Source organism: Balearica regulorum, chromosome 3, assembly GCF_011004875.1.
Source record: "Balearica regulorum gibbericeps isolate bBalReg1 chromosome 3, bBalReg1.pri, whole genome shotgun sequence".
NCBI lineage: Eukaryota > Metazoa > Chordata > Aves > Gruiformes > Gruidae > Balearica > Balearica regulorum.
This window is the reverse complement of record NC_046186.1, coordinates 22,697,499-22,716,469: the sequence shown is the minus strand read 5'-3', so window position 1 is coordinate 22,716,469 and position 18,971 is coordinate 22,697,499. Positions and strand designations below refer to the sequence as shown.

Genomic DNA, 18,971 nt, shown 5'->3' with positions numbered 1-18,971 from the left:
GATATTAGCCCTGCCAGTTTCATGGTTTGTTTTGTAAATACTGGCATATTGATCTATGGTTTAGTTTTGTATGAGCAGAGGGAGCAAGCTGTCTCTTTAAAGTTTCCAGATTTTTTTTCTCTTCAGTAATATGAACTCTGAATGACTTTTTTTTTTTTTTACTGTTTTCAGCTATTCTGATAGCAGTGCTTTAGGCTATTACAGTACTATTTGTCTGTTTTCCATGGTACCCCCAGCATCTACCGCAACATTTAACTTCAGCCCAGGTGTGTGGTATAGTTTGATATTAACTTCAAGCCATATGCTGTTTGCATCTGGATAAGAGTTCTTTAGCTTGAAGTAAGGTTTAAACTTTCTGAAATTTAGAAAGTTTACACTTGTGCTGGCAGGGGACTGGTCTTGGTGACCAGTGATGTTATAAGTACACAGCCTTTATTTTAACTTCCCCCCAAAATCTGTCTGAGAAGAAAGAGGAGGGGAAAAAAAAGTCTCGTACAGCTATGGTTTACAGTTGGCCTAACTTTTAGTAGCCAGAATATTATTACGATTAATAATAATATTCAGCAAAGTTGAGCTTCTTTATTAAGGGTAGGTGAGATATCTTCAGATGTCTTGAGTGAAGTCTCTTTGATTGTGCCAGGTAAGATCAAGATAATGGTGCAGTATGGAAATGTGAAGTGTTGTGAAAGATGATTAGAAAAATGGATAGTGTGTACAAACTGAAATAGTCATGAAGATGCTCTGTTTTCCCAGGACTGTAGTAGGAGTACACATCTTACAAGGTTTCACTACAAGGCAGACAGAGTTCTTATGAACAGCTGGAACAAAATCCTGATGTTCTCATTGTGGTGGTTATGTAGCTTGTTATCATCTGTGTCATGTCAAGTTTATTAGATGTCTAGGAGCTTGTGGCTGCAATTAAGGTGGCCTACTAAGAGATCTCTAAAGCCTTTGTTGAGACAGGATGGCATGATCTATTAGTCAGAGTCTTATTGAACTACACAGTCATGCAGAATTTGCTGACAGATGTAACACCAGTCTTACTGATTTGAAACTGCAGCGTGACACAGAGATCGTGTTTGGTGAAGCTGCCTCAGTTTTGTCTAAGCAAAGAGAAAACAAATGTCTGATTTTGTACTGAATAACTTACTGTTTTGTACCTGCAATTGCTAAGAACTGTGTTGGCCTGGATGCCCACTCCTTAATTTAGGTGAATACATAAATGTGGGGTATGTAATCACTATATACTTTTCCTTTCCTTCCTTTCTACCCTACTGATATGTGCTATATACTGAAATAAGTCGTTCTTGTTCAAAAGTTGCCTCAAAGGTAGGAGAATGGTATATTACTGAGTTTTGGATAAGAGAGTAGTTTTCCATATATTATAAAAATTAATGCTAGGTGAAAATATAGATGGAGCCATGTTTTATGGACTGCTATATTAGAGCACAAAACTGGAGTTTTTGATGCTATATGGTTCTTGAACTGTAATAGTAAGACAGGAGTAAAATCTAGGGAATTAGCATCTGATTTTAATGTCTAATGGGACGTAGAATGCTGAAAAATTACTTGATATCTTCCTCAAGAAAGAATTTCAGAGAATAACAGTGCTGTTTGGAAACAAGGACTATAAATTTATAGATAGATGCAGTTCAGTCTGAAGTACAAAAACTGAAAATGCTTTAGATGATCTGCAGAATGGCATCCTAGTTGACCAAACACAAGATCTTCTAAGATGTTAGCTACTGTGTTTGTCTACAAGTGCCTCTTTCAAGAGATCGTCAGCTTCAGCCTGAATTTTCTGCAGCAAGTCTTTCAGTCCGTACTTTTATCCTGTTTTGTCCTTTAGCTACCCTCCTAAGAGACTGTTACCATGGTGTATTGGTTTTGCATGGCAAGGTTTTGGTAGCGGGGGGCGGGGCTACAGGGGTGGCTTCTGTGAGAAGCTGCTAGAAGCTTCCCCTGTGTCTGACAGAGCCAATGCCAGCCGGCTCCAAGACGGACCCGCCGCTGGCCAAGGCCAAGCCAATCAGCACCTCTGGGATAACATCTTTAAGAAGGAAAAAACAAGTTAGAGAGAGCTTTTGCAGCTGGAGAGAGGAGTGAGAAGATGTAAGAAACTCTGCAGACACCAAGGTCAGTGCAGAAGGAGGGGCAGGAGGTGCTCCAGGTGCCGGAGCAAGATTCCCCTGCAGCCTGTGGTGAAGACCATGGTGAGGCAAGCTGTCCCCCTGCAGCCCATGGAGGGAGGATGAGGGGGTGTAGAGATTCCACCTGCAGCCCATGGAGGACCCCACACCAGAGCAGGTGGAGACACCTGAAGGAGGCTGTGACCCCGTGGGAAGCCCACGCTGGAGCAAGCTCCTGGCAGGACCTGTGGATCCGTGGAGAGAGGAGCCCACGCCAGAGCAGGTTTGCTGACAGGACTTGTGACCCCATGGGGGACCCACGCTGGAGCAGTTTGCTCCTGAAGGTCTGCATCCCATGGGAGAGACCCACGTTGGAGCAGTTTGTGAAGGACTGTCTCCTGTGTGAGGGACCCCATGTTGGAGCAGGGGAATGATGAGAGGAGTCCTCCCCCTGAGGATGAAGAAGCGGCAGAAACACCGCATGATGAACTGACCGTAACCCCCATTCCCCGTCCCCCTGTGCCGCTGAAGGGGGAGGAGGTTGAAGCCAGGAGTGAAGTTGAGCCCGGGAAGATGGGAGGGGGGAGGTATTTTAGGATTTTATTTTATTTCTCATTCCTCTACTCTGTTTTTCTTAGTAATAAATAAGATGAATTCCCTCTCTGAGTTCAGTCTGTTTTGCTCGTGACGATGATTAGTGAGTGATCTCTCCCTGTCTTTATCTCAACCCACAAGCATTTCGTTGTACCTTTTTTCCCCTGTCTAGTTAAGAAGGGGCAGTGATAGAGCGGCTCTGGTGGGCACCTGGCCCCCAGCCAGGGTCAACCCACTACACATAGCTTCACCGGCAGGATGCAGCTGATGCTTACAGACTGAACACAAAGCAAAGTACTATAAAACTGAAGCTGAAGGCTTCCCATTCCCATATACATAAAACTGTACTTCGACTACAGCTAGAATTCTGCATATTTCACACTTTATTCTTTTCCCCCCTTTGGAAAGATCAATTGTGTTATTCCCATGAGAGTGCTTTGCTTTGGTTTGCACACACTGGCAAAGCTGGCCTAGCTGGTAGCAGGAAAATTACATTTTCCTTTTCTTCTTCCTGACTTGAACAAGAGCATCCCTTCTTGAATATAACATAAACTCTTGTGGTGGGTTGACCCTGGCTGAGGGCCAGGTGCCCACCAGAGCTGCTCTATCACTCCCCTCCTTCATTGGACAGGGGAGAAAAGGTACAACGAAAAGCTTGTGGGTCGAGATAAGGACAGGGAGAGATCATTCACTAATTATCATCATGAGCAAAACTCACCAAACTTAGAGAGGGAATTCATCTTATTTATTACTAAGCAAAACAGAGTAATGAGAAATAAAACCAAATCTTAAAAACACCTCCCACCACCCCTCCCATCTTCCCGGGCTCAACTTCACTCCTGGCTTCAACCTCCGCCCCCCCTCAGCGGCACAGGGGGACGGGGAGTGGGGGTTACGGTCAGTTCATCACACGTTGTTTCTGCCGCTTCTTCATCCTCAGGGGGAGGACTCCTCTCATCATTCCCCTGCTCCAACATGGGGTCCCTCTCATGGGAGACAGTCCTTCACGACCTTCCCCAATGTGAGTCTCTCCCATGGGCTACAGTCCTTCATGAACTGCTCCAGCCTGGGTCCCGTCCACAGGTCCTGCCAGGAGCTTGCTCCAGCGTGGGCTTCCCACGGGGTCACAGCCTCCTTCAAGTGCCTCCACCTGCTCCAGTGTGGGGTCCTCCATGGGCTGCAGGTGGAATCTCTACACCCCCTCATCCTTCCTCCATGGGCTGCAGGGGGACAGCCTGCTTCACCATGGTCTTCACCACGGGCTGCAGGAGAATCTCTGCTCCGGTGCCTGGAGCACCTCTTCCCCCTCCTTCTGCACTGACCTTGGTGTCTGCAGAGTTTCTTCCATCTTCTCACTCCTCTCTCTGGCTGCAAAAGCTCTCTCTAACTGTTTTTTCTCTTTCTTAAATATGTTATCACAGAGGCGCTGATTGGCTTGGCCTTGGCCAGCAGCGGGTCTGTCTTGGAGCCGGCTGGCATTGGCTCTGTCAGACACAGGGGAAGCTTCTAGCAGCTTCTCACAGAAGCCACCTCTGTAGCCCCCCCTGCTACCAAAACCTTGCCACGCAAAACCCAACACCCTCTTATGATGATCTGAACTGTCAGGCTATATGGGATGTAATTGCATGTCATGCATTCTTCTTCTTTTCTTCATCTCTCTGTGCAGCTTGAAGATTTTTGGAAATGGGAGAGTCATATAAAAATGAGGGGGAGTGGGAAAATGATACCATGTTTGGCTGCCATGGAATGTTTTGTTCTAATTAATTCCTCCCTTTCCTCTTTGATTTTAATCTGTTAGTAATTGCTGAACTGGTATCCCAAATCTAGGAATCTTCTCTGCAGCTCAGTGGTACCTACTCAAAGATTTTTGAAGTTGATGTTTAAATAGCTAGTCAGTGTCCTCAGTGTGAGAACATGTGTGTGCACATCCACACACACCCGCTCTCTCGACTTAATCCAAGCCTCTGGTCTCTGCCGTTTCTAGCAATGGTTCTGGGGTCTTTGAGCTTTCAGCTGTGTCCTTGTTTTGCTTGTTGGGTTTTGGCTGAGGGGCTTGGTGATTGGAGGTTTTGTTTTTGCCTGGGAGCAATGCATGTGTGACTCTTCTTGTATTGTGAAATTCAGGTCAAGATTAATAAATCTAATTATACTCAGGGGTCCTGTGTATTGATTTCCATTGACTTATAGCAGGGGCTTGTACTCAGTGCAATATCATCTGTACTGAGTACATCTTGGACAAACAGTGGTTGGTCAACAGAATTGGTGTCCTTGTATACACTAGGTCTCTGGAGGAGTGTCTAATGTTTAAACAGAGTATGACACCTTGCATGTGTCTACCATTAGGCATCATAACTGTAAACTGTTTTTGCCCCTAGTGTCTGAAATATAAACTGGGTGCCTTGGTCTTTTTGAGACTTGAGCTGAGAATCACTGTGCCTTAGGACAAACAAATATAGAGTGAAAATCTTTGTTCATTGGTTTGCCCGGTTGAGCGACTCCTTCAGAAAGAATCTAGAAGACCTAAAACATGAAACTCCATCCTGTATGGTTAAAGGGCAGGTAAGCTGGGGAATTGTTTAAGGGAATGGATATTAGCTCCTAGATACAAGTTATCAGTCTTTCACCTGCTAGCGAGTAAGAATAGCAGTCTGGCTGACATTTTCTGTATGTAGCAGTCTCTTAAAATCCTTTTATACACTGTTGCTTTGGGTCCTAATGAAACCAGGTATCTCTTTTTCAAGAGCCACTCTTTTTTTCAAGTGGCCTCCTTGAACATCTCCAGTCAAGAGTGTACTGTCCAGCCATGATTAGGGATGAGGAGATTATCCAGGTGATGGGGTTTTTACACCCAACTAGACAAGGCCCTAAGCAATCTGTTCTTGTTGGTCCTACTCTGACCCTTAAGATTGGACTAGATGATGTCTGGAGGTCCCTTCCAACCTTAACAGTTCTGTGATTTTTATGACCATTCTATAAAGTAACTGTCCTATCATGGCCTTCATAGGCGATGTGATATCTACATAATAAAAGAGACTTCAAGGATTTAAATCCTTTTGAATATCAGAGACTATTCTGCGCTAACAGAGATGAACTGAACATTTTGATGAAGCCTTGTCCATATGTTCTGCATGTGGATTATCATTCTGTCTGCTCTTTCCATCCTCTTCTGTTCTGCTATTCTTTTATTCTGCTTTAGCAGAAATAGCATCTTAACCCATCTTACACATGGGATGGTTTCAGAAGAAATTCCTGATTCTTCCCTTTTTTGGAAAACTCTCTTGTTTGTAGGAAGGAGAGACCAAGTAGGGCAACTTGCGAGCTTCACAGAGTTCTAATGTGTTCAGTGCTCTTGATGTGACTTATTTTATTCTTGCTGCCCAAGTTGCATTTGAGTAGGCAGAAGGCAACCAATTGAGAAATGTGGTGGGGGTGCTTACAGTATGTATGGCAAGTAGCCAAAAGAACATGGCAAGCATTCTCCACAGAAATGTTTTTGAGGAAACTGTTGCCTCCTACACTCAGCTGGACAGGAACACTTTTGATATTGTTCAGAACTTTATTTGTTTAGTTATTCAGCATGCTTTTGTTACAGTCTGTAATCTTAACTGAGTTTTAAGTGATGCTGTCAATCCCAGGAGAACCTTTATAAATCTGCAGTGCTATTGCAGTGTTGCCATGTGTGTTTGTGGGTAGTCTGCTCATGTACATAAGAAATGTAAAGTGGCGTAATTAAATATATAGATGCCAAACAATGCATTTATTTGAAGAAGGCTTTTTGCTCTTCTTACAAAATTGAGGTAGAAAGATCCTGGATGTTCACAATTTGTATTACTAGTCAGCATGTGTTCTGTACTCTATTTATTGGAGTTATACTTTGTTTATGTCAAACTGTAGAGACCTTGTGCTTTTTGAGTTTTCTGATGTATTTGCACCTCAGTATTTGAACACATGAGTTCTCAAGAATTAGCCATGGAACTATTGGCACCTATTACAACTTGTTCTCATTTCTGAAAATACTGTCTCCCTTTTGTCACTGAGGAATTCCTGGAATTCTGTGTCTTCTGGTGATGCTTCAGATCATTGCACAGTAGGAACATTCAGTGCTTTCAATTGCAGGCTGTGTATTTTGATAGTGTTGTGTGCTTTCATCTAGAAATTGAATTTATTTCACTTTTGAAATCTACACAGAAAACTTACTCAGAAGACAAGACTAGAGTATATAAGCTCTTCACATTTGTAGGTCTATTAGAACTGAAGTTTTCTACTGAAAACTTCTAGGCAGTTGGACTAGATGATTGTTTTAGGTCCCTTCCAAAGGAAATACTCTATTATAACTGCAGAAATACACCAACTGCTCTCTTCATCTTGTGTTTACAGCTCCCTACATCTCAGGCACAAGACCATGCTGTTTTTTTGAAGCTATGGAAGTACGCGGAAGTTGCGTACTTCACTGTAAAATGGCATAGGCTCTTAATAATGCTGTGAGGAAAGTTCATGTTTTTAAATCTATTTTGAATGAAAATACAGTGGCTCTACAGATTAAAATCTGTTTGGGGTTTTTTTACCTGTTTAAAAAAACAGCCACACAGTGGGTATAACTAGTAACTTTTTCTTTATGAATGTCTGTCTTGTACACCGTTAGCGTACCTAATGAAAGTCAACTTCTCTGGACTTGTCATGACTTCTTCTTACTAGCTTTAACTTCAGAGACCTGTTTTAGACCTCTTGTTGATGTAAATTTATCACACAGTGGTCTAAATCTGTCATATATATATAATGAATCCAAAATGTATTTTGTGCAATAGATACACCATTGTGTTAGGAAAAATTTTCCACCATTGTGTTAGGAAATCTATTCTTTCCCTGGTGACCTTCATAACAACAAAGATAAACTTTGTCTACTTCCTTTTAACAAATAAAAGGATCCAGTGCGATCACATACATCTGATCTCTGGCTTAGTTTGCGTACATGTCATTAACCAAATGTAAGGAACCCTGGAGTGATCTGTGAAGAATATAGCATTAAAAGCAGTGCTCAGTGCAGTTGGTTCTAGTCTCTTCTGTTCGCAGTCAGCCCTGTACTCTTCATAGGAGTTAGAGCTCAATGTAAGAGAGTTCTGTAACTATAGTTTTATTTTCTCCTGTTAGTTTATTAGAAGAATGTTCCAATACTGCTAGATGCTCATCGGTGAGTTGAGATTAGCAATTCTCATTCGCCGTTAGTTTCTAATATTTTTGCGGCATGGTCAAAGGTAGTCTTATCCTTGAGCTACACTTCTCACTGCTTGCTTAAAATTCTTTTGGCATTTGTTTGCTTATGCTAAACAGCCCAAGCTCTCCTTGTTATTCTGTATCTTGTTGGTTGTTGTAAAAACTTTTCTCTGTGTCTGCTCAGGTTTGAGTTCAGCTGGCTTGTATGCAGCAGACTTAAGGCTGTTCAAGGTTTTTGGTGAGATCTGTCTAGATTCATATATTAATGTAGTTAATTTTCCTGTCTCAGATTAAAAAGTACTTGGCCCAATAGTGTCTTGGATCACATCGTCATTGTGCGTAACCTGCATCGCAGTAGTGGCTCAGTCTCTCTTATGATTGATTAACCACACAGGTTTTTCATCTGTAGTCACCTCCAGTTTAGTAATCTCCACTTAGGAATGTTTGCTTGTCCCCCTAAGTGTTTAGCTCCCCTCACTCCCCTATGGGAAAAAAAATCCATAAAGCTTAATTTTTCCCTTTATAACCTTTTTAATAGACACAGTGTCACTGTAGCCTGGTCTTATAGCAGAAGAGTTAAGAGTCTCTTTAAACCTTTAGGATTTGGGCCAGGTATTTCTGTTAATATTACTGTGCAGTACCTTCTTCTGGCCCTTTGTGAAGTTCCCTTTGTATAATCTTGAACTGTGTTCAATCTATTCCACAAAATTGGTGTGACATGCACAACTCTTGCAGCCACCACCACATGTGCGCACACACAGTCTGATGTCTGGCAAATCCAGGTAGAGTCAGAACACAAAGTTATCTTTAGTTCATGATGATAAAATGTCTAATGTATCACTCAGCTTCAGTGTCTTGTTTTCTGTACTATATATCTCACAGCATGTAGAATCTATCCATTGTAGTATTAAAGTCCTGTCAGATTCCTGGAGGGGAAAGAGCACACAAAACGTGGCAAGCACTTCTTCAGAGGTTTTTTGGTGCTTCTGTTTGGACTCTGGAGACATCAGCAAAAGAAAAAAATCTTTCCACACACCACTCTTAACTAAAGTGGCAATTAAGTCTGCTATGATAACACAGAACTCCAAAATGTGGTGGTCCCTGGGCCATGCTCATCTAACATAGAGGCTTAGAGCTTCCTCCAGCTGTCACTGTGTGACCGGGTGTTGAAAGCCACGTCTTCCTTCTGTAACATATAGCTATGGAGAAATTTTTCTTCACATTGCAGAATACATTCCCTGTAGAACTTGGAGAGCATCTTCAGCCTTCAGTAGGCTGGGAGTAATGAGCTATCAATTATACCTTAGAGAAATAGAGCCATGGTAAGCTGCTGTGGTAGTTGACGTGGATTGGGTGAACTGAAGTCTTCCTTTCATTAATTATTGCCTGGTCTATGCCCTATAAAACTTCTTAGATGACTATCTGCTGTCCCAGATTTTGTAGGGAAGTAAGGATGGCTGAAAGCAGTGCAGAACTAATGCTAACAAATGTATGTTACTTTCAGCCACATCACTGCCATTCCTGGCCCTTAAACCTCTCGGCTTATCTGCTTTCTTCTCTCACTTCCAGTTTCTCATCTGTTAGTTCTGGAGACAGCTTTGTTCTAAGAGGAGACATACATTTGCAGTAGTCTGTGCAACAAGGCTTCCTTTTTTTTTTTTTTTTTTTTTTATCCTCTCCTTTCTTGTAACTGGCTTCTTATTGCTGTTCACATTTCTTTGCTGATCAATTACAGGCTCAGTTCTGGAGATAATTCCTGTTCTTTGTCTTCCAGACTGGAACACCAGGTTTTGTAATATGTGAATACAGCTTTCAAGAATGTCCTCAAAAACATACCCAGTAGAATGTATTAAATTCAGTCCCTTGTGCATTAATGATGTGTGTAAATATGGCAATTTGCATTGGTTCTGACTCCAGATAGTGTATCCCCCATCTTTCTGTGGTCTCCCTCATGTTTTTCTGAGGTCTTTTTAAAAAGACGTTTCAAAATTGTATATGCTTGTTTAGAGACATCAGACTGCTACAAAAAGTGGAAAAGTGTTCCCAGACTTGTCTGTTGAAAGACCTCATGAATCCGTACAAATGCTTCATCAGCAACAACAGCAACAAATAATCCTATGTACTGGCTATGCTATAGGTATGGTGAGAGCAAGTCTTATTCATTTTGGAGTTCTAATAGGTTAGATACGTCTCTGGTAGTAGATATTTTTCTTTGAATTTTCTTTATTGCTAATCTCCTGTTAAGAGGTAGTTATTTTTAAGAGTTAGAGCAAATCTTACCAGATGGACTGATCTCTGATGCTGCATAGTGCCAAAGACATCAGGTTAAGGAGAATTTTGAATAGGGGAGGAAAGCTGCTCTGTAGCATCAGGCAAGACCAACCTCCCGTGGGTAAGCCAATGCTTATGGATATCTTTTTAAGTAATTGCAGCAGTAAAACCCTGAGGAAACAGCATCCTCTGTCACTTGAAGAATGTTTTGGTAGGTCAGCTCTGAGACTTAACTGCAAAGTAGAGTGCTTCTTCAGAGCATGTAAAGCTGCTGAGTATGGCAGGATAGATATTCCTCAGAGCCTAATTTCCCTGTTCATTGATACACAGGACAGAGTTGTTCAAAAAGTTTTGGGTTGCAGGAGGATTTTTTTTTTTTTTTCCAGGCTAGAATATACTTAGGATTCCAGCTAGTCCAGACTAAATTAGTCAGTTTTTTCAACTGCTGTCTATTCATACCTCCTTCATTCTCCTGAGGAATATGTACTGCTGGGATACATTGCTTCCTGCTATCTTCAGAAGGCTTGAAATAATCAGTTTCTGAGCAGGGACCTTGTCATGCCTAGATGTGACCGCTCCTCATTTGCATTCTGTTGTGGTGATTGAGACTTACTAGTCTTAAGAAATGACTTTGCAGTGCTGAGGTGCACAGACACTGATGTGAAAGCTTTGCAGGCAATAAAGAGCTCCCCCACTCTGCACCCAGCTGCTTCTTCCTGTGTCAGCTGAAAACTCCAGCCTGTAAGATTGAATGCTGCTTTGGTGTTGGCAGCTAAACCACATCTTTGCTGAAGTAAATGTATCATTAGATATTTCTTCCTAAGCAAGACAGATTTTTGTGAAAGGATGCTTTCCTCACTGTTCCCACTGTCCAAAGGCAGGCATTGTTTCAGCTTGCTTTCTCAAGCTTAGGTATTAGAGATGGGGAGACCCCCATGTGAAGGAATGAATGTATCAAAACTGGTATTGCTTTCTGAAGCAATGTTAATATGTATATGAGTATAGTCCCTATATTTTAAAAAGGAAAGAAAAAGAGTGAAGTCCTTTTTTTTTTTTTTTTTTTTTTTTCTTCTGGGGGGGGTTGGGTAACTGAACAGATGACTAGAGAAATCAGATTTCAAGATGGGGGAGTATAAAATCCACTGAGGAGGCTGGCTTTCCTCAGCAGATTTGGAGAAGATGTCTTTCCATATGTAGATTCATCAGTATCCTAACGATCATTTGCTTCGGAAGAATAGCTTCTTCCGTACAAGTGCTTGAACGTTAGTTTTGTGTACTGGTTTTGGCTATGCTAGAGTTAATTTCCTTCATAACAGCTCCTGTGGTACTGGTTTTTGGCTTTGTGCTGAAACCGGTGTTGATAACACGGATATGTTTTCGTTATTGCTGAGCAGTGCTTACACAGAGCCAAGGCCTTTTCTGCTTCTCACACCACCCCACCAGCGAGTGGGCTGGGGGTGCACAAGGAGTTGGGAGGGGACACAGCTGGGACAGCTGATCCCAACTGACCAAAGGGATATTCCATACCATATGATGTCATGCTCGGTTTAGAAGGGGCTTGGGGAAGAGGAAGGACAGGGGGATGGTGGCATTTGGAGTGATGGCTTTTGTCTTTCCAAGTCACCATTATGCCTGATGGAGCCCTGCTTTCCTGGAGATGGCTGAACACCTGCCTGCCCATGGGAAGTGGTGAATAAATTCCTTGTTTTGCTTTGCTTGTGCGTGTGACTTTTGCTTTACCTGTTGAACTGTCTTTATTGCAACCTATGAGTTGTCTCAATTCCATGTTTTTGATTCTCTTTCCTGTCCCACCTTGGGGGAGTGAGTGAGCAGCTGTGTGGGGCTAGCTGTCTGCCAGGGTTAAACCATGACATTTAGTAATGGCTCCACTGGAGTTCATTAAAATGCTGCAGTGTTAGTAGCAGTACTCTGGCAAAGGATCCAGGATCAACCTCTTGGATAATTTGCTTTAGAGTCAGAGATCTGCAAAGGGCAGTTAACTTTGTGTTATTACACTGCTTATTTCTGTCCACTTTGTCTAGTTGTCCTTTGAGGAGAGCGTAACTGTGGATTTTGTGTCTCTAGCTATATCTACAATACCCTGGTAAGGCAGCCTTATGAAAAGAAAATACACAGTCACTTGTTGATGTCTGTCTTTCTGGGAATGGTAGTCTTAACCTATAACTTGCAAAACGGATTGTGCTTACTTGAGGAGGACATCACTGGCAGCTTGTCACAGGTTTGTTCATGTCACTGAATGATGGACAAGTGTAGAAAAACTAAAATTTGGGCTTCATAAGTAAAGCTTTCTGTACAAGTATCTTTTCAGGCTTATATCTTGTCATAGGCCTTTCATAAGGTCAGTGATTATCCGAGAGATTGGGTACAAGCAAAGAGTAAATGATCATGTATAAACTAGTAAGAGCTCAAAAAAAGTCCAGCAAGACATTCTCCCCCATAGTTAGTCATTTACATGACAATTGAAGCATATCGCCAAGGTACACGTGGAGATAAAGTTTGTCTATCAAGGACTGGTTGCTCAAGGATTTCCCAGCTTGATGAAGGTGATTTTTTTCAGTTGTGAAGGAAAATAATTTATTGAAGAGTCATGTGATAGTATGTTCTTCTGTGAAACTGCAGTAGGAGCCATTCTTCTTAGAACAGCATAAGTCCTTTTCTCTTGATGGAGTTACTTTGTTAAGAATCTGCATCAGATTGCTTGTAGAGTGCCCATACACTGTAAATGCAACTTACAATTGGAGTTTAGGTAACATTTTTCTGCAAATCTCTCTTTTTCACTCTTCCCCCTATCCTGCAATATCTGCTTGACCATGTAGTATTCATGAAACTGGGGATGTTGTTTTGCAATAGATAAAAAAATTCTTAGTATTACTTTATTTTTTTTATAATACATAATTTCAAGTGATTGAAATGTGCATGCATCCATATAAAGATAATTTTGCTGATGAGTAGATTATTTGCCTGTATTTCTTTTTTTTAATCAAATGATGCTTGCATTTGAGTAACTAGTAGCAGATTGCCAGTGTCGTCAGAAAGGGACCCATAAGAGGAAGAGGCGTATAAGAATACTGTTAATTCTGTAGAAATAATTGGGTTACCATGTGTTTCTGCTGCTGTCTACTTCTAGTTTCTCTATGTGATTTAATAGTTGTAGCTTACTGATTTTAATGAGTGATTCAACTGCAGTGCCTCTGTGCCAGAAGAGACCTGCATTTTGAGCAGTCTTATAACTTGTGTAGGAAGATACTTGTTTTAAAAGGAATTTAAAAAATTAATGTGTGTTTAGTCTGTAAATGTACTGTATTAATTTATTGCCAAAATGTAGTCAAATAGAAGACTTTATATGTAACCTTGCTAGTGAACTCGGGGGGTTTAAAACTGCTTTTCTGACTCAGGTTTAGGACTTTAGTATGTTAATTATCAGTTTTACCTGTGAGAGGTAGGGACTACTGAAAACAGGCTTGCATGAAATACGGAGGAAAGTATCCTGTATCATTTAGTTGATGTTTTTTAAAGTATTAAAATACTTTTAAAGCACTGCATTTCTCTTTGTTTAAAAGAGTTTTCTTACCCCACAGTGTTTATAGGGAAGGTACTGAAACGACTCTATGCTGAAACTTCATCACCTTCTCTTGCACACACTTCAAGTAGAGAAGAAGAGGTGATTCTCAGAAATCTGGGCTCAAAATCCAAAGAAAAGATTTTGGATAATGTTCAGACTTCATCAGCAGATGCTAGCACGTCAACTGATACATGCAAATCATTTCAAGGTGAGACTACATAGTCCTTTTTCTGATAATATGCTTTCAAATATAGTTACTTTACTTGAGAACATCTTGTTTCATCTATTGATACAAAAGACAAATTTTAATACAAGCGCTAGTGGTACTTAATACCTAGAACACTTGAGGTTAGTGTGTAAGTCCTGCAAAAGCCAAGAAATAGTCTTGGTACATCTGCTAAACTCTGCATTTATGCATTAGCTAATATGAAACGTCAGTGTAAGCTGTAACTGTCTTTGGTGTAATGTCTGAACAGTGAGAAAATGACTTATATTGCTACAACTCTGCTCAGCTATTAGAGATACACCCAAAGATTCGTGGGAATATGTGATCCAACACTTCCTTCTGCCCTGAGGTTACTAAAGAAACCCTATGGGGAATGTAAACCCAACAGAAGGCAAATACCAATTCAGACACTATATTAGTACCCTGCTAAAGAGCATTTTTGTGTGTGTGTATGCAATGAAAGTGGCACATGAATATTTTTGACAGGTAAGTAAAAGTCCTTTCTCAAATGGGTTCTAAAAAGTGGATGCTGTGCCAAAAGACCAAGGAGTTGCAAAATGAGGTAGCTGTGATATCACTTGTGGGTGAAAGGCTCTGTGCATAAGTATAGAAGTGTGAATTGCTTTGTGTTGTAGCTCATCTAAAACCAAATTTTGCCATAAATGAAAGAGGTTGTTAAACTGACCTGAAATAAAAAGGCATGTTTCCTGAGAGTATAAAAAGCTTTCTCTAGGGAAAGTGCTCAGCTAGACCTGTTACTCACAAACAAGGAAGAACTGATTGTGGATGTGGTCTGGAGCAGGAGACTAAGGTCCTTAAAGAAGTGAGAAAAATGAGTAGTAGGATTAGAACCTTGTACTACAGAAGAATAGATGTTTGTCTTGTTCAGGGATCTGCATGGTAGGATTGAATGGAAGACTGGCCTGAATTGCAAAGGAGCTCCAGAGAGCAGGTGGATCTTCAAGAATAACCTTCTCAAAGCACAAGAATTACTCGGTTTTCTGTAGCTGAAATGAGCCAGTGTGGCAGGATGCCTGACTGAACACAGATGCGTCAGGGAACAGCAGGGGGAAGGTGAGGGAAGTCTAGCTGGGACAAGGTAGGCACAGGAACAGCGTCATCACTGTGGAAGCAGTCCCACAGTATCTGAAAAAGAACGGAGCACATCTGGTAACAGTAACCAGGTTTGGCCAACAGGCCAGTGACAGCAGGCAAGCCAAGAGTGACAAGGTAGGTCTGAGGTCAAGCCAGTATGTAAAGTCTGTGAGTCAAGGTGTGCATCAGTTGGGGTATGTACGCAGGCATGGCTGCAGTCTAGCTCAGGCTGAGAGCTGCTTAAAAGCTGCTCCTGAGTGATGTGAGGGGCCCCCTGCTGAGGTGGCCTCTTACAGGTCTTTCAGAGTAGCTCTTTCTTCACAACAATCTGGGTCAACAGCTACCCCTAAGTGCAGGGTAGCTGAGGTCCTAAGAGGGACCTCTGGGCTTTTACAACACAAAAAGGAAATACAGAGAAGATGAAAGCATCTACCCAAGAGAGAGATGGAGATGTTGCCTGAGTATGCTGGGGTGGAGTTAGGAAGCCTAAAGCTGGAGTTGAAACTTGGGAGAGATGTGGGAAGAAACAGGAGGGATGGGAGCAACAACTGGAAGCCTAAAGAAAAGGTGGGCACGCTGCTCAATGAGCAAGGGACTAGTGATAGAAGACAAGGAAAAGGCTGGAGTACTTGGTGCCTTTTTTTTTGCTTATTTTTGCTGGTGAGACTTGTCCTCAGGCCCCTGAGCCTAATGATAAAGTCGATGTGAATGAAGCATTACTCATAGTAGATGATCATAGCTGGGGAGTGGTTAAGCCAGTTGCACAATTGTGTGTCAGTGGAACAAGGTGGTGTGCATCCAGGGGTGCCGGCTGATGTCATTGTGAGGCTGGTTTCTGTCCTCTTTGAGAAGTCATCGCAACTGGGAGGTTCCTCGATGACTGGAAAAGGCAAACTTCATACCCATTTTCAAGAAGGGCAAGAAGGAGGGCCTGGAAAACTGTGTGCACATTACGGAGTAAATCCTTTTTCTGGAAGCTCTTTTCAAGCATGTGAAAGACAAAAAGGTAATTGGAAACAGTAAGTCTAGATTTACCAAAACCAGGTTGTACTTTTGGTGAAGGCAACTGCCTTCTATAATGATGTGACTGTCTTGTAGATAAGGAGGGCGCAGTGCATCATCTTTAATTTTTTTAGCAGACCTTTCAACATAGTCTCCTGTAGTATTCTTATAGCCAGGAAGGTGAGATACCAACTGTGTAAGTGAATGGTCAGATAAATAGACTGGCAGGTTCAAAGGATGATGGTCAGCAGTACAGAGTTTGATAGATGGCTATGTGCTAGTGGTGTACCTTGGGGATTAATGCTGGAGTGCAGAGTCCTCGTCTGACAAGAACTAACCAACAATACAGGTTGGAGTAACCTGGCTGGAAGCAGCTCCACAGAAAAAGACCTAGGGGGTTCTGGTGGATGCCCAGTTGAACGTGAGTCAGCATTGTATCCTTGCACAAAGGCAGCTGATGACTTATTGTGCTGTATTAGCAATGTAGCCAGCATTTTGAAGCAAGCAATTGTTTCTTTTGTGAGACCACGCTGGAGCAGCATTTGTGAGTCTATACTGGATGTATTGTGATCAGTGGACTCCTTAGTAAAAGAAAGGTAGTGATACAGTAGAGTGAGTCCAATGGAGGGGACTGTAATGGCCAGAGCCAGATGATGTTATGTATGAGGAGAGACTGAGATTTGAGTTTGTTCAGTCATAAGAAAAGAAGGTTAAGAGGAAATCTCAATACTTCAACTACCAAATGGTGAAGAAGGGTTATAAAGAAGACTGAGCCGTGCACTTTTTGGAGGTGCTTAGCAACAGGAGGAGCAGCAGCAAACCTGTTGCGGCAAGAGTAATTCCAAATACATGGGGGAGAAAATTCCGCCTTGGGGATGATCAAACATTGGGAATGGGCTGCCCCGAGAAAGTTTTGGTACCTCCATCCTTGGAGGAGCTGAAAACTGAACAGTGTGCTAGAAAACTTGATCTAATTGGGTCAAATTTTAATGGGGTTTGGGCTAATGACCTCCAAAAGTCCTTTCCAATGTACATTACTCTAGAAATTGGTTACTGGGTTTTTTTATTATTTTTTTTAAATTAATAAATAAATTAAAAAGCTCCCCATCCAATCTGTCACAAGGTTGGCTAGTACAGGGCTTTCTTATATGTTTCTCTGGTAGAATTTGCTTTTGAAGGATTGTGTGGCTGTTGTCCTGTATTGCATCCCGTTACTGTGACAGCAGATTTCCTGGAAATCTCAACTTGTTCAGTTCCATTTGTTTGATACCCATTTTGATCGTCTAGATTAGTACTTCTTTTGTGTAGTTAATAATGAGGCACACTTTCAAAAGGCTGATAAAGCATTAAGTTTATTCTATAAAATGATATTTGATAGTGTCCTGATTTTAGGGATAGAGTTAAATTTTCTTCCTAGCAGCTGGTATAGTGCTGTGTTTTGGATTTAGGATGAGAATAATGTTGATAACACACTGATGTTTTTAGTTGTTCCGAAGCAGTCAAGAACTCTTCAGCTTCTCATACAGGTCTGCCAATGAGAAGGTGAGGGACACCCAAGAAGTTGGGAGGTGATACAGCAAAGACAGCTGACCCAAACTGGCAAAAGGTTGTTCCATAGCATAGAATGTCATGTTCCATTGTCCTGGTTTCAGCTGAGAGGATTGATTTTCTTCATAGTAGCTAGTGTGGGGATATGTTTTGGATTTGTGCTGGAGACAGCATTGATAATATAGAGATGTTTTTGTTCTATGGACTTATTGTTGAGCAGTGTTTACACGGGGCCAAGGCCTTTTCTGCTTCTCACACTGCCCTGCCAGCGGGGTGCCTGGGGGTGGACAAGAAGTTGGGAGGAGACACAGACAGGACAGGTGACCCAAACTGACCAAAGGGATATTCCATACTATATGACGTCATGCTCAGTTTATAAGGAGCTTGGGGGAAGAGAGGGGTGGGGGCGGCGGCGTTTGGAGCAATGGCGTTTGTCTTCCCAAGTAACCGTTACGTGTGACAGAGCCCTGCTTTCCTGGAGATGGCTGAACACCTGCCTGCCCATGGGAAGTGGTGAATGAATTCCTTGCTTTGCTTTGCTTGTGCGCGCGGCCTTTGCTTTACCTGTTAAACTGTTTTTATCTCAACCCATGGGTTTTCTCACTTTAACTTTTCTAATTCTCTTCCCTATCCCGATGCGGGGGGGGAGTGAGTGAGCGGCTGTGTGGTGCTCAGCTGCCGGCTGGGGTAAAACCATGACATCCATGTATAACAGGGGGTTGGCCAGGAGGCGGTGTGGCTCAAGGCCTAGCTGAGCATTGGCTTCAGGTGATGGGCAGTTGTGCTGTGCAAGACTTGTTTTATTATAACTTTCATTATTCTCTTCCTTTTTTGTCCTATTAAACTGTATTTATTTCAAGCCACAAGTTTTACCTTTTTTCTTCCTTTTTGATTTTTCTTCTCCATCCCACTGTGAGGGGGGAGGTGAGCGAGTGGCTGTATGGTTGTTATAGCTGCCTGACGGATTAAACCACGACAGATCACATTGGGAGCTAATTGTCCATTCAAAATAGGTAACAGGCTATTTATTGACTCTGTGATGAAGATGTGTTAAATAAGCATGACTATGAAGTAATTTCTTAAGCTAAAAATGCCTTCATTTGTAGTGAATTTATACCATTCCTTATAAATTAAGCCCTGCACAAACTCATATTGAAGTGCAAGGTGAGGGGGAGAATTTAGTTGACCTTGTGATGTATAACTCCTCTGATTGTTTATACCTGGTTCCTAATACAATGTTCTTCAAGTTAATGAAACAAAATCTTCTGATCCAGAATCCTAATAGAATATAGCTCATGGGAGAGTGAGCATG

The 18,971-nt window shown here is 41.9% G+C and overlaps 1 protein-coding gene across 6 annotated transcripts in view; it reads left to right on the top strand.

The window, feature by feature from the left end:
- Window positions 1-18,971, top strand: part of ERICH1 (glutamate rich 1) — an 87,349-nt gene that overhangs the window by 3,389 nt on the left and 64,989 nt on the right. For all 6 annotated transcript variants that reach the window (XR_012834401.1, XR_012834402.1, XR_012834398.1 and 3 more), the window contains exon 2: window positions 13,805-13,996. Coding sequence is in view for 1 of the 6 variants with exons in the window: in XM_075747269.1 (XP_075603384.1) it covers window positions 13,805-13,996 (192 nt within the window). In the remaining 5 variants the exon portion in view is untranslated. The remainder of the gene's footprint in view (window positions 1-13,804; window positions 13,997-18,971) is intronic.